At 38.0% G+C, this 12,168-nt stretch overlaps 1 protein-coding gene across 1 annotated transcript in view; it reads left to right on the top strand.

Moving 5' to 3' along the window:
* MRPS9 (mitochondrial ribosomal protein S9) overlaps positions 1-12,168 on the top strand; it is a 62,780-nt gene that overhangs the window by 45,704 nt on the left and 4,908 nt on the right. The window contains exons 6-9 of the mRNA XM_004704335.2: positions 3,501-3,592; positions 5,759-5,834; positions 8,427-8,595; positions 9,448-9,556. Coding sequence (XP_004704392.1) covers positions 3,501-3,592; positions 5,759-5,834; positions 8,427-8,595; positions 9,448-9,556 — 446 coding nt within the window. The remainder of the gene's footprint in view (positions 1-3,500; positions 3,593-5,758; positions 5,835-8,426; positions 8,596-9,447; positions 9,557-12,168) is intronic.

Genomic DNA, 12,168 nt, shown 5'->3' with positions numbered 1-12,168 from the left:
TTTTTAATATACATTTTCCTCACATAGGACTAATTACTATTGTATATCTTCTTATATGCTCTAAGTGTAACAATTAGGAAAATTAATTTTTGAGAAATTGATTTAACCTATTGTTGCCTCTGTTTTGATTTTAATCAGATTACTTCTTTTGTAATGGTATAATTGGTATTTTACCATATGATAGGGCTTTCATTTGAGTAGTAAAAATGGTACTTGAGTTAGAAGAATTTTTATGTAATTCCTAAAAAATACTCTTTCATATGTCTGATATTTAAGACTATATTTGTAAGTAGTCTTTTTTAATGACATATAAACTTGATAGCATATGGTCCTCACAAATAGCAGGAGTCTACAGTAGAATCATGTCATGTGGAACATGAAGTATAGAGCCGAAAGCTGTCCTTAAGTCAATGATGAATGAATTATATTTATTTCATTCGATTTTATGTATCTCAGAGGCCAAAAATAGAGAAGACTGTTATTTATCACTGAATTTCTCTGGAATGAAATGAATTTTCTGTGATCCTATTAACAAATAGGGTTTTTAAAGCCAGTTACTTTTCGGTTCCTTAACTCTAGTATCCAAGATGATAATTGCTAATAGTGTGTTATTGTTTATTTTGTAATAAAAGTGTAGTTGACTTTTTCTATATTCCCAACCATGAAATGTTATTTGTTTACCCTTCCTAAAATTGGAATTTCCCTATGATTAATATGACCAAAACAGATTTTAGAAGGATACTAAAAATCTTATTGCTGTGCTATTGGAAACATTTCGTTTAAGCATTTCTTTTCTGCACCCTGAGCATCTGGTATTTTCAAATTAGGCACCTTCTAAATTTGACTCATACATTATGGAAATCTGATGACACGAGGGGTGGAAAGGCTTGCTTTGATTTTATGAAATATTAATCATAGCTGTGATTAATGATTCAGCATTTCACATCTGGGTTATTCCTGTCATATTCAAAATTTACACTATTAAATACAGTATATAAACTTAGTATAGGTGGGGTCATACTGATTCTCTAGTGTCCCTTAAAAATTAAGTGGAAACTTATCTAGGAAAGACTACCAGTGATAGTACGTGATGTTGACAGTTTCTGGCAAAAGCCCTGAAGGATTTTTTAATGTAAACTCATATACTTCTCTTCAGGGAATTAAAGCTGTAGAATCTACTTTCTGCAAGACTGTTGTCGCTAACTTCGTCTTTTTAAATTATTTAGGTACTCTTAACATAAACATACCAGACTTGGAATTACTTAGGAGACAAATTGTGAACTTTTATTTTAAATAGCCAACGTAGGTTTTGTGTGATGGCTGGTTCATATTCATTCTTGCTTTCTTTAAGATGGATAATTTGGGCTTGATTTTTTTTTTTTTACTTGTAAGATGCATTCCTCTACTGTTAGTTAATAGCTAGTGGTTTTGCGCTTTGACACATGGTTTCAAACACAGTAGTTGTTAAACTCCCCTTTGCTGGGGTGCTGCACTTACTCTCAGTAGTTCCCAACCTTCTGTCTGTATCACTTAGAGTCGTGGATGGAATAGACTGCTGAGCCCTCCCCCACTGGGTTCCTTTTCAGAAAATTTGGAGTGGGATCTAAAATATATATTTTTAAGAAGTTGTAGGCTTGTATGCCGGTGCTGCTGCGTGGGGACTCCACTTAGACAATTACTGCACTAGAGGGAGCAATTCACTTTGGACTGCAGATGCTTGTGACCACTGCTAAGAGTCCCTGTAGTTCACCCTCAGTTTCGCAGTGTTTACTGCTCAGTACATGCCATTCTTCTTTTTTTCCTCTGCTGCTTTTCTTTCTCTCCTGGAGGCATCCATTCTACCACATTTAGTGCAAAAAATAAAAAATAAACCAAAACAAACAAAGAAGGTTCTTTGATGACTCTCATGTCTCATCAGCCAAAAGAAATGAACTTCTACATCATTCTTTCATGAGACATTCTAAGTTCTTGAGTTTGAGCTCAGCTTTTCTCCCTTGTATTTGGTTGTGTTGCTGAAACTCAAAAGTCCGCACAGCGTAAGTTCTTTTTCTCCCTGTGAGAAAATGGACTCCTGAAGTTCAGAAGTTGCAGAGTGGTGAGTGCAAAGATAATGGCCGAGGGGCACTTCTATGCTGAGACAGTCTCTTAGCATCAGTATTACGATCTGGCAGCATAGCCAGACCCAACAGGAACTTGCCTCCAAACTTGAAAATTGTTTTAACTGTTTGAGATTTGGATTCACATCTCCCATCAGTAGCATGTTATGTCTTAAGATATTAGAAGCCATCATGAGGGGAAACAATAGTATTTTTTAAATCATTATTAGCTTATCCTTTTAAAATTTGGATCCAGGGAGTGTTGTATATATACATAAGTTCAGATTGTGATTGTATTAGGGGTGAGTACTCAAAAATAGAAGGTTGCTCAGGCATAAAAGGTGGGAAATCATTATATTCTGCTCATTTTCCGGGAAATGTAATGTAAATTCTAATCGCTATTGCTAGATTATCGCTGTTTACAAATTCTAACAAATGAGAAGATTTCCCCTATTTGCATTGCAACTTTATATTCAGAGAATTTGTTAGAAAGTAAATTAATAGAAAGAAAGTGAGGACTTACTATTATATAAGCATTAAATATTAAGTAAATGAGCTATCAATACCATAACCTTTACTGGCTAATTTTCTAGGTTCAGCATACGTATTGTTGATTTTTAAGAAAAAATGTGAAACCATAAGGTGAACATGTTAGTTTTGTAGGTAGTTAAAAATCAGTTGAAGCTATGTGTGCTGCTGCGTAGGATAGTAAGTTCTCTTTGACATCATTCTGCCCTCTTTAAATGAGAAATACAGTAATCACCCTGCACTTTTTCTAAAACTGTACATTAGTGCCTGCTTTCACTGAAGAAAATATTTCCAAAGAAGATTTTCACTTTTAGCCAAAAAAGTTCAAGTCAGAACTAGCACTCAGCCTTTGTCTGCCAGTGAGCTGGCACCCTGAGCAGTGAGAGGGGCCAGCCAGTGTGGGGTGGGCCAGCCCTTTCCCTGAGAACGGCCCTCAGCATCCGGTTGTCCACCTGAGCTTCATGCTGTGCCTGTGAGCGCTGTGGGGGAGTGACGATTGAGGCTGTATGTGTGATATGCTGTGATTTGGTAGATGATTTCTGTGAACTGGGAAATTGCAAACATTTTTTCCATATAAATTCATGGCGATTGCTTCTTAGCTTTATACCATTTCAGCCTAGGCACGTTTTCGACTGCTCTATTTTTGGATAGTGGGAGAAACCTCTAGTAATATTAAAAGCATTCTTCAGGTGTTTTTACTCTGCAACTAGATGATTTCAGAAGGTCACTTGAGAAGGGGACATAAGGGGGCTTCCCGAGGGTCGTTGAAAAGTTGAGGTAAATCGAATCACGAAAATTCCATGTCTGTTTCCGAGTCTCCAAGTCTCAGTAATGATGCCCCGCCTCACAGCAGTGTGCATGTTTTATTTGCTCTAGGAAGCGTACGGCAAGCTACTAGAACTAGAAGACCGTCAAACCCAAACCCAGCTGCAAGCCCAAGGTCTAGTCCTGGAAAAAGCGAAGACTAAGTAAGTTCCCTTTATTTTTTTGTAATTAAAAGATCATTCTATTGGGGCTCCTACAGCTCTTATAACAATCCGTACATCAGTAGTATCAAGCATATTTGTACATATGTTGCCATCATCTTCTAAACATTTACTTTCTATTTGAGCCCTTGGTATCAGGTCCTCTTTTTTCCCTCCCTCCTCCCACCCTCATGACCCCTTGATAAATTATGCATTATTATTTTCATATTTTACACGACCACTGTATCTCTTCCCCCATGGTTTCTATTGTCTGCCCCCCCTCAGGGGTGGTGTGTGTGTGTGTGTGGTGTGTGTGTGTGTGTGTGTGTGTGTGTGAAAATCATTGCGATTGGTTCCCCTTTCCTCCCCTCCTCCTCCTACCTTCCTCCTCCCCTCCTGGTATAGCTACTCCAATTCCTGTTCCTGGACTCCATGTATCCTGAGCTCTTATCTCTTATTTGTACCAGTGTGCATGCTCTGGTCTCAGCCTAAGTGAAAGGCAGGACTGGGGTCATGATAGTGGGGGTGGGGGGGTGGGGAGGAAGCCTCAAGGAACCAGAGGAATATTGTGTGTTTCATCAGTGCTATACTGGGCCCTGGTTGACTCATCCTTCCTTGTGGCCCTTCTGTGAGGGGATGTTCCATTGTCTACCGATGGATTTGGGGGCTCTGCTCTGTCCCCCTTCGTTCTCTACAATATGGTTTTTTTTTGTTTTGTTTGTTTGTTTGTTTTGGGTCTTCTGATGCTTGTTACCTGATCCTGTCGACACCTTATGATCACACGGGCTGTTGTGCTTCTTCCGTATGGGCTTGTTGCTTCTCTGCTAGATGGCTGTTTGTTTAACTTCAAGCCTTTAAGACCCCAGACTTTGCACATATTTTAATGCCCCCCAAAAGGGGGAACTTTTGATAGCGGGTGGTGCCCACTTATCAAAAGTTACCCTTTTTTGGCATTAAAATGTGTGCAAAGTTTGAACTAAAAATATGACACAATATTTAACCATCAGTCATTAGAATGTTAGGGTTCAAAATAATAGGCGATTTTTATTTTGAAAAAGTAAATAATGTAGTTGTTTTTTGTTACGTCATTCTAGATTTATGTATTAAGTGGTATTTAGTTACTCTTATTCGAATGTGGTTACTGCAGAATTTATATATCTATACAGACACACACATATACACACACACTGCACATTAGCTGTGCATTTGCAAGCTTTAATATTTTCTTTTTTTTTCCCCATGTGGGTTCCAGTTGGCAAACAGTGGTGAATCCAGAGCCATCTGCATAAGCAATACGTTTTCAATTCTGATCTTGTTATTCACATTTTTCTTCCTGTTATTCAGAATGCCTTGTTGACATCGTAAATACTACCCTATGTCTGAAGTTTCTTACAACTTGAGCTCACGAAAAGGGGGCATAGGTGGGTTACCAGTTGGGCTGCTTTCGAGTTAGCCAGCAGTTCAAACCTACCAGTTGTTCCCTAAGAGAAAGATGCAGCTTTCTGCTTCCATACAGATTTTCCATTCTGGAGCCCAACAGGGCAGCTCCGCTCTGTCCTGGAGGGCCTCTAAGAGTCTGGCAGTGCACGTGCTGCCTTGGAGCCAGTTCACTGCAGAGCCCTCCGTGCACAGTGGCTAAGGTGCCCAGCGGCTAACTGAAAGATCAGCACGTCAAACCTCTCCACTGCTCCGAAGGAGGAAGCTGTGGCAGTCCACTCCCACAAGGATCTACAGCCTTTCCAGCCCTCTGGGGCAGTTCTGCTCTGCCCCACAGAGTCACGATGAGTCATCGTTGCCTAGATGGTAGTGGGGTTTCTGTTTTGATCAGTCGCTGGCAGATTAACCATACTTCCATAACATGTCTTTCAAATACATCATGAAAAGCAGGCACAGTTTTATTCTTTAAGAAACTGGCTAGACTTTCTATATCAGGTAAGTTCCACAATGGCATATTTAACTCCTAAGACAGAATAGTTGATATTCTGTGTGTATTTTCTAAAGTAGGTTGCAGAGATGAAATAATACATTTCATAAAGGCATTTATGTGGACTGGGGCTTTATATTTTATATGTGTCTGAATCATGAGTTGCTACTATATGTGGGATCTTTTGTGATATAACTCTAATTGCATGATTAATTAAAAAGAGAATATATGTGATATTTTAACAGAGACCTGATTGGCAGCAGATGGCTGATTAAGGAGGAACTAGAAGAAATGTTAGTGGAAAAACTGTCAGATCAAGATGTGAGTAATTAATCTTTTTAATTTAAGGGGACCTGTGCCATAAGAATGCAGACAATTACTGTATTTAGGATCCTAATAATAATGTTCCTCTGAGGCAGGTGTTCCTAAGACAATTTTCCCTTTAAAAAAAGGACACAAACACATTTCTCATTGATTTCTGCCATGGGAGGGCCTTATCTGTGGTCATGAAAGTGACATGCCTATTCCCCAGCGACTCTTTTTATAAGTGCCCTTGTGTCCTTTGCCAGTTGTTTTAGGGGAGTGTGGCAGATGTCTGGTTTCACCTCATTCAGTAAACTGTATAGCTAATTTTATAAGCTAATGATAGATGTAAGGCGCTGTTACAGGTTAAGTAGAAAAGGGATGAAGCAACTGGGCTACCAGCCTGCAATTTGCCGCTTCCTGGCTTACCTCTGGGTGCATACCGGTCAGGTCATTGCCTTTCATCAGGGGAGCTGCAAAACCACCTGTGTCTGAATCCCTGGGAATGTTGATCACAAAATGCCATGCCCCTCGTTTCTCTCCAGACCCAACTCAAGATCTCTAGGAAATCTAGGAACCTGAATATTTTACCAAGTTTTCCAGAGGGCTCTTGTGCCCACAAGGTTGTGGCCCCCTGTTCAGGTCATCAGTAGAGCCATTTGGAACAGTTGCACTCAAGGTTCACCAAGGTGTCAGGCATTTGGGTACTAGTTGATCCCCACAGTTCATTCCTGATCTCCTTGCTGCCAAGTCAGTTAGTGCGCTTGACCCTAACTGGAAAATCTATTCTGCATTGGAAGCCGCATTCCATCTTTCTCTATATAGATGATAATTCTCACTACATTTAGGGTACTGCATGTCAAAAGAAATGCTGATGACTGTGGCTAAGATTGAGGTGGAATGTAAGAGCGGTCAGTGACTTCCCAAGGAGAGTTCACAAGCCAGGCTGATACTTGCCTCCCTAGATTGGAAGGGGAGTCAGGGTGTGGAAGACGGGGTTGAGAGACAAAGGAGGCAGGGCTATGGGGTGTGCGGGGAGAGGGTGGTGTTTAGAATAACACTCTGTCACGGCAGTACCTTAGGAGGCTAAGGATTTCATCCTCATCTAGAAAAGTACCTTGCCTTTTATTGTAATATCACAAGAAATTATATTTGAAGCAGTTCTTCTAATTTTAATCTGTCAGTTTTTTTTCTCCATCCCAAACCCAAGGCAGAGACAGGGACTGGTGGCTTTTTGTTTGTTTGCTTAAATAATACTTTATTATGTTTTAAGTGAAAGTTCAGATAGCAAATCAGGGTTCCCTTTGACAATTTTTTACAAATTGTTCCGTGCTAGTGGTTATAATTTTTACAATCTGTTAGCATTCTTATTATTTCCATTCTGCTTGTTCTATTTCCATTGATCTAGTTTCCCTTCCCTTCTTTGCCTTAACATCTTTGCTTTGGGTCAATGTTGACCATTTGGTTTCATGTAATTAATTGTTCAAGGACAGGTAGCATTGTATATGTGATAAGCCAGTTTACTCATTGACTGCAAGGGGGCTTGCAGAAATAGCTGTAACTCCATGTTCAGAGTGTGCACTGTAGGGTAGTAAGTCCTGGGGGTTGTTCTTATCTCTGTCATCTAAGAAGACTGACCACTTTTTAGGAATTTGAGTTTTGTTCTCCATTGTTTTCCCAGTCTATCCAAGGCCTTCTATTATATCCATGGTCAGAGTGGTCAGTAGTGCTAGACGAGCATGATATATTTCCAATTAATGCAGATTTTTCATTATAAAGACAAGGGCAATACAGAAGAATGTGTATTTCAGGACTGGCAAAAAAAAAAAAAAAGTCCCACATAAATAAGGTTATCAAAAACTGGGTTTCATAATTCATCTTAGCTAGAGATCTCAAGTATTAGTTGTTTCCTCCTGCATAAACACTTTAGGATGATTATTCTGGCTTCTAATTTTAAGGGGTTAATACCAAGTTGTTTACTTTCCAATCACATGTTCAAGAACTATTAAAAAAAATGCACAGAGTAGCAAGGATAATTTATTTCAAGAGGTTGCCCTTTAAGTCAAGTATCTCTTGAATTTTTAAATAGCTTGATTGTTCAGTTTTAAAGGAAATCATAAACATTTAAAGTAACACAGCTTGAACAGCCAAAGATATATTTGCCAAATGTATTATGAAATATAATTTAAGAGGCACATTTTCTCAAAATCAAACTCACTGTACATAACTTACTTTAAATTATTTATAAAGCTCCTTGATATAGTTCTAATAGGAGTTTGGAAATTATACTTTCAGATCCTCTAAATATTTTTTGATAAGGAATTTAAATCTCAATTTCCTATAATCATAATACAGAGAAATTGATCCCCCTTACACCCCTTTGAATGATAAGTTTCTTTGTTTCCTGAAATAAAAGATTTAATCCTAACACTACGCCGGGAAACGATGCGTCTACATGCTGTTTTAAAAGCAGCATGAAGATGCAGAAGTGTCATCCTGTCAAAATTCATCAAGAAAAGCAACATTGGAAATATCAAGTCTATAAAAATAGAAAAAACTTTGCAAATGCAATTACACTTGCATCTTCTAATGAATTTTTATTGTCTGCAGTATGCGCAGTTCATTCGGATGCTGGAAAGGTTATTGACATTGCAGTGCAACGCTGCTGAAGAAGAATTTGTGCAGCGGTTTCGCAGGAGTGTAACTATTCAGTCAAAACAACAGCTGATTGAACCTGTGCAGTATGACCAGCAAGGACTGGCCTTCAGCACAGGCGAAGGTAATGGCATTCCGTGGAGGGAAAACAAATTTGGCCAATTTGAGAAACTACAATTATTTTGATTTGCTGTTGCTCTCTGGCATTCATTCTCTTCCGTTGGTTCGTTTGCTTATTTTTGCTGTAGTAACCTCGGATCGCCTAGTTTTTGGTATTTGGTTCAAGTATGTAGACACATACTTATCTACACATGCTAACATTAAAAAAATTTTTTTGCATATTTATATTACATTGTTTTAGTTCCACGGTTTCAACTGATAGCATTGATAAAGGCTTATGAGTTCTTTAAGGGTTATTTAAGGGTTCTTAAATAAATTGAAAGTGCACGGTGAATCTGCATATGTCGCATGGGAAAACTGTGGAACTTGTGAAAACTTTTCAGACCATTAACTCCCATTTCCTGACACCTGTACAAAAACATTCGGCAGGGTGTAACTTTTCAGAATTGGTTTATTAAGAGCTATACCTGCAACTCTAAAAATCCAACACTATTACATACTCATTCTCAATGTTTATTTCTCCCCAATTATATCTTACCAGACTACACATATAGGTGTATCTGTATTAATTACTATAATTGTACTGACAAAAGAAGACCATGTAAAAGTTTTCAAAGTAAATGTAAATAGGAATTTTTTTTGCTTGCTGCTGAAATTCATTTAAAATCATAATATCTCTAAAATCGAAATCAAGCATAAAAGTGTACTTCAGTAAGCTTTACTACGTTGATTATGGTACATTTTCCATGTTTTATTTGTGTTTAACTTAAAGCAGTCGTAGAGCTTTTATGTATGTAATGTTCTATATTACTCTTCTAGAGAAAAAAAACATAATGGGCGTTTCATGTTTTTAAAGGTAAAAGAAAGAGTGCCCGAGCAAAAGCAGTTGTTTATGAACATGGGAGCGGCAAGATCAAAATCAATGGAATTGATTATATGCTTTACTTCCCAGTGAAACAGGACAGGTTAGTTCTGATCAGTTCTGGTGGGTTTTGCGTTTTGTTTTCAAAGAAAATGCACAGCATTATACATAATGAGCCATTTAAAAGGCTGGTGTGGTGTTTTGTTTTATTCATTATATTTGTTTGAATTTTTTTAAACTAATATAATTTCTCAAACCAGTTTTGAGAAATTTCTTAGCTTTTTCAAAATTAGCTAGTTTCTTAGCTAGCTTTTTCAAAATTCTCTTAATAATCTCTAGGTGAAAATACAGGGAAAGTGTACAAAGAATCCTGCTGTTTACTGGTTAAGTGGTCATCAGACTTTGTATAGTCCCCAGTATTAAGAAGGGCAGTTTTATGTTATTTTTTTTACTTTGTATCCTAGAGAAGATAACATTAAATATAGATATTACAATTTTTCTAATCTTCCAATATACTTATTTTGGACCCTTATGTGAGTAACTATATGAAGGCTTCTTCAGACAGTTAATATTACCTGTTAAATTATTCCTTCTTTTCTAATTTTTTGCCTGTTTCCTATAAGTCTTGTTTTGTAAGGTCATAGACTTAGAGTTCTCATCCTTATGCTTATATAAGAAGTATAAGCATCTGCACAGAAACATCCATGAAATGTTTGTATTGCTGTGTCAAGAAGTAGTTCCACTGTAACTCTATGTAACAGAAATTAATTCTGGCATCATCTTCAAAGGAAAGCGGATGGAAGCTCTTATTTTCCATATTAGCAGCCAGAGAGAGGCCCATACCTTAAAGATTAGAGCTTCAACAGAGAGCTAGCACTGCTTGGAGCAAAAGCACTTGACCTGTTGTCTATTAACTTAAGATACAACTCCTGGTGACTTAAGAGCAAGTCTCAACTGTGGCCAGATCTCACAGTTAAAGTATATCCCAGTGCTGTATCCTTTTATTTGGATTCAGCAGACATTTACCAAGAATCTTCTGTGTGATTGGTCTTAATGAAGATATCAGAGCTATTTAAGATTTGATTCCCATCTCAAGAAACTTACTATCCATTTGGGAAGTGGTGTTGGTGCAAAAGGGAACCCAGATGACCTCGCCATTTTAAAGTAGCTCTGGGGACTTAGGGCAGGATCGCAACCAGAATGGCCTTTCTTTCCCCTGGCAGAAGCAGCTCAGGAACTTAGAAACTTAGCAGTGAAGTTACACCTGCCAGCCAGAGAACTACTGAATCAAGAATCAGGTGACCTTGGTTCCAATTCTGTTTCTTAGCTGTGGGGCAGTAGGCAAGATGCTTAAAGGTTCCTCTCCTAAGCAGGGGAAGGTGAACTAGACGGTCTCTGACATGCTTGCCCCAGAGTCAATCGAACTGCTTATTTTTCAGAATCCTTTCTGGAGGCTGTTTCTTACGCGAATGGTCTAAGCAGATAATTGGAAATGTTGAGTTTGTTGTCTTCCCAGAGGCATCAGAAATTTTTTTTCTACAACAAGCATCATTGCTATGTGCTTGGGACTACAGGATACAACGCTTAAAACCCTGATTTGGAACAGCCATTCCACCAGTACACCAACTCTTAATTGATCATCTGTACAAAAGAAAATCCAATTTTTTGCACAGCCCTAGCCATTTAATAGAAGAGATAAGGTTAGCATTCTAAGCAATTAGAGAAGAAGAAATGGCAGTATGTAATTATATATTAAATTCTATACTATAGAATTAAAATTCAGAGATCATACTTGTAGAAATGAGGAAGTCTTCCAAAGAACAAAATAAATTTGGTTCTTTTCACTCAAAATTTCATCTTAGATTCCTGAGAGGGGAGAAGATGGATTATGAAATATTTCCATGCCATGTAATTATTTCTTGCATAAATTAGTCTGCAGTCCAGATTAATTAAAATTAATAGCTGTATCATGACCATTTCAGTTTTTACCCTTAAAAAAGAAATCTAATTCAGTGTTCGTGCAGTGCGACAGCATTCCAACAACTTCGCAGCTGCCCAGGGTCTTTGTAATGGCTCCTTTTTACCTTGGCCACTCCAGCTCCATTACTGTGACAGAATCTTATGACTAAATAATAAAATCTTTAATATGAAAAATCTTTACTTTAGTAGATCTATGTTACCTTTATCCATATGCACCTTGTTGGGGACTTTTCTGGAATTAAGACACAGGTAAAGACTTAAGCTGTCAAACAAATGAGTGCTCAGCAACTTCTCTTAGTAACTGCTCCGATATCGGAGCCCACTTACCTGTGTGGAGGGTGCAGACATTTCCTGTGGTGTGCGCACATGATAATCCCGTAGATTGTATCTCACCCACTATCATCTCACTGGAAAAATGAAACGATGGAATTAGAAGATCACTCTCTCACTTTGTAAAATATATTATAATAATATGGCTTGCCACTATATTATTTTAAAACCTATTGCTACTCTTAACTTTGTTACTTTGAAAACATTTGCCCAGAAAAGTAACATAGCACTGCTTGTGTGGCTGTAGGTATTACTTCCTTTCTACATAGTTTTCTTCCAAATTCCAACCTGCAGTGCCCTTGGCAGATCTTCTGTCTAATCTGCTTTGATTCTTATGCCAGTCTGGTATAAAAAGTAGTAAGTATTCACAGTTCCTTATCCATCCTCACCTTTATAATACTTTTT

This window comes from Echinops telfairi, unplaced genomic scaffold (genome assembly GCF_000313985.2).
Source record: "Echinops telfairi isolate 266 unplaced genomic scaffold, ASM31398v2 ScPeMD7_7467;HRSCAF=8505_1, whole genome shotgun sequence".
In the NCBI taxonomy this organism is placed as follows: Eukaryota; Metazoa; Chordata; class Mammalia; order Afrosoricida; family Tenrecidae; genus Echinops; species Echinops telfairi.
This window is presented reverse-complemented; position numbering and strand designations above follow the sequence as displayed.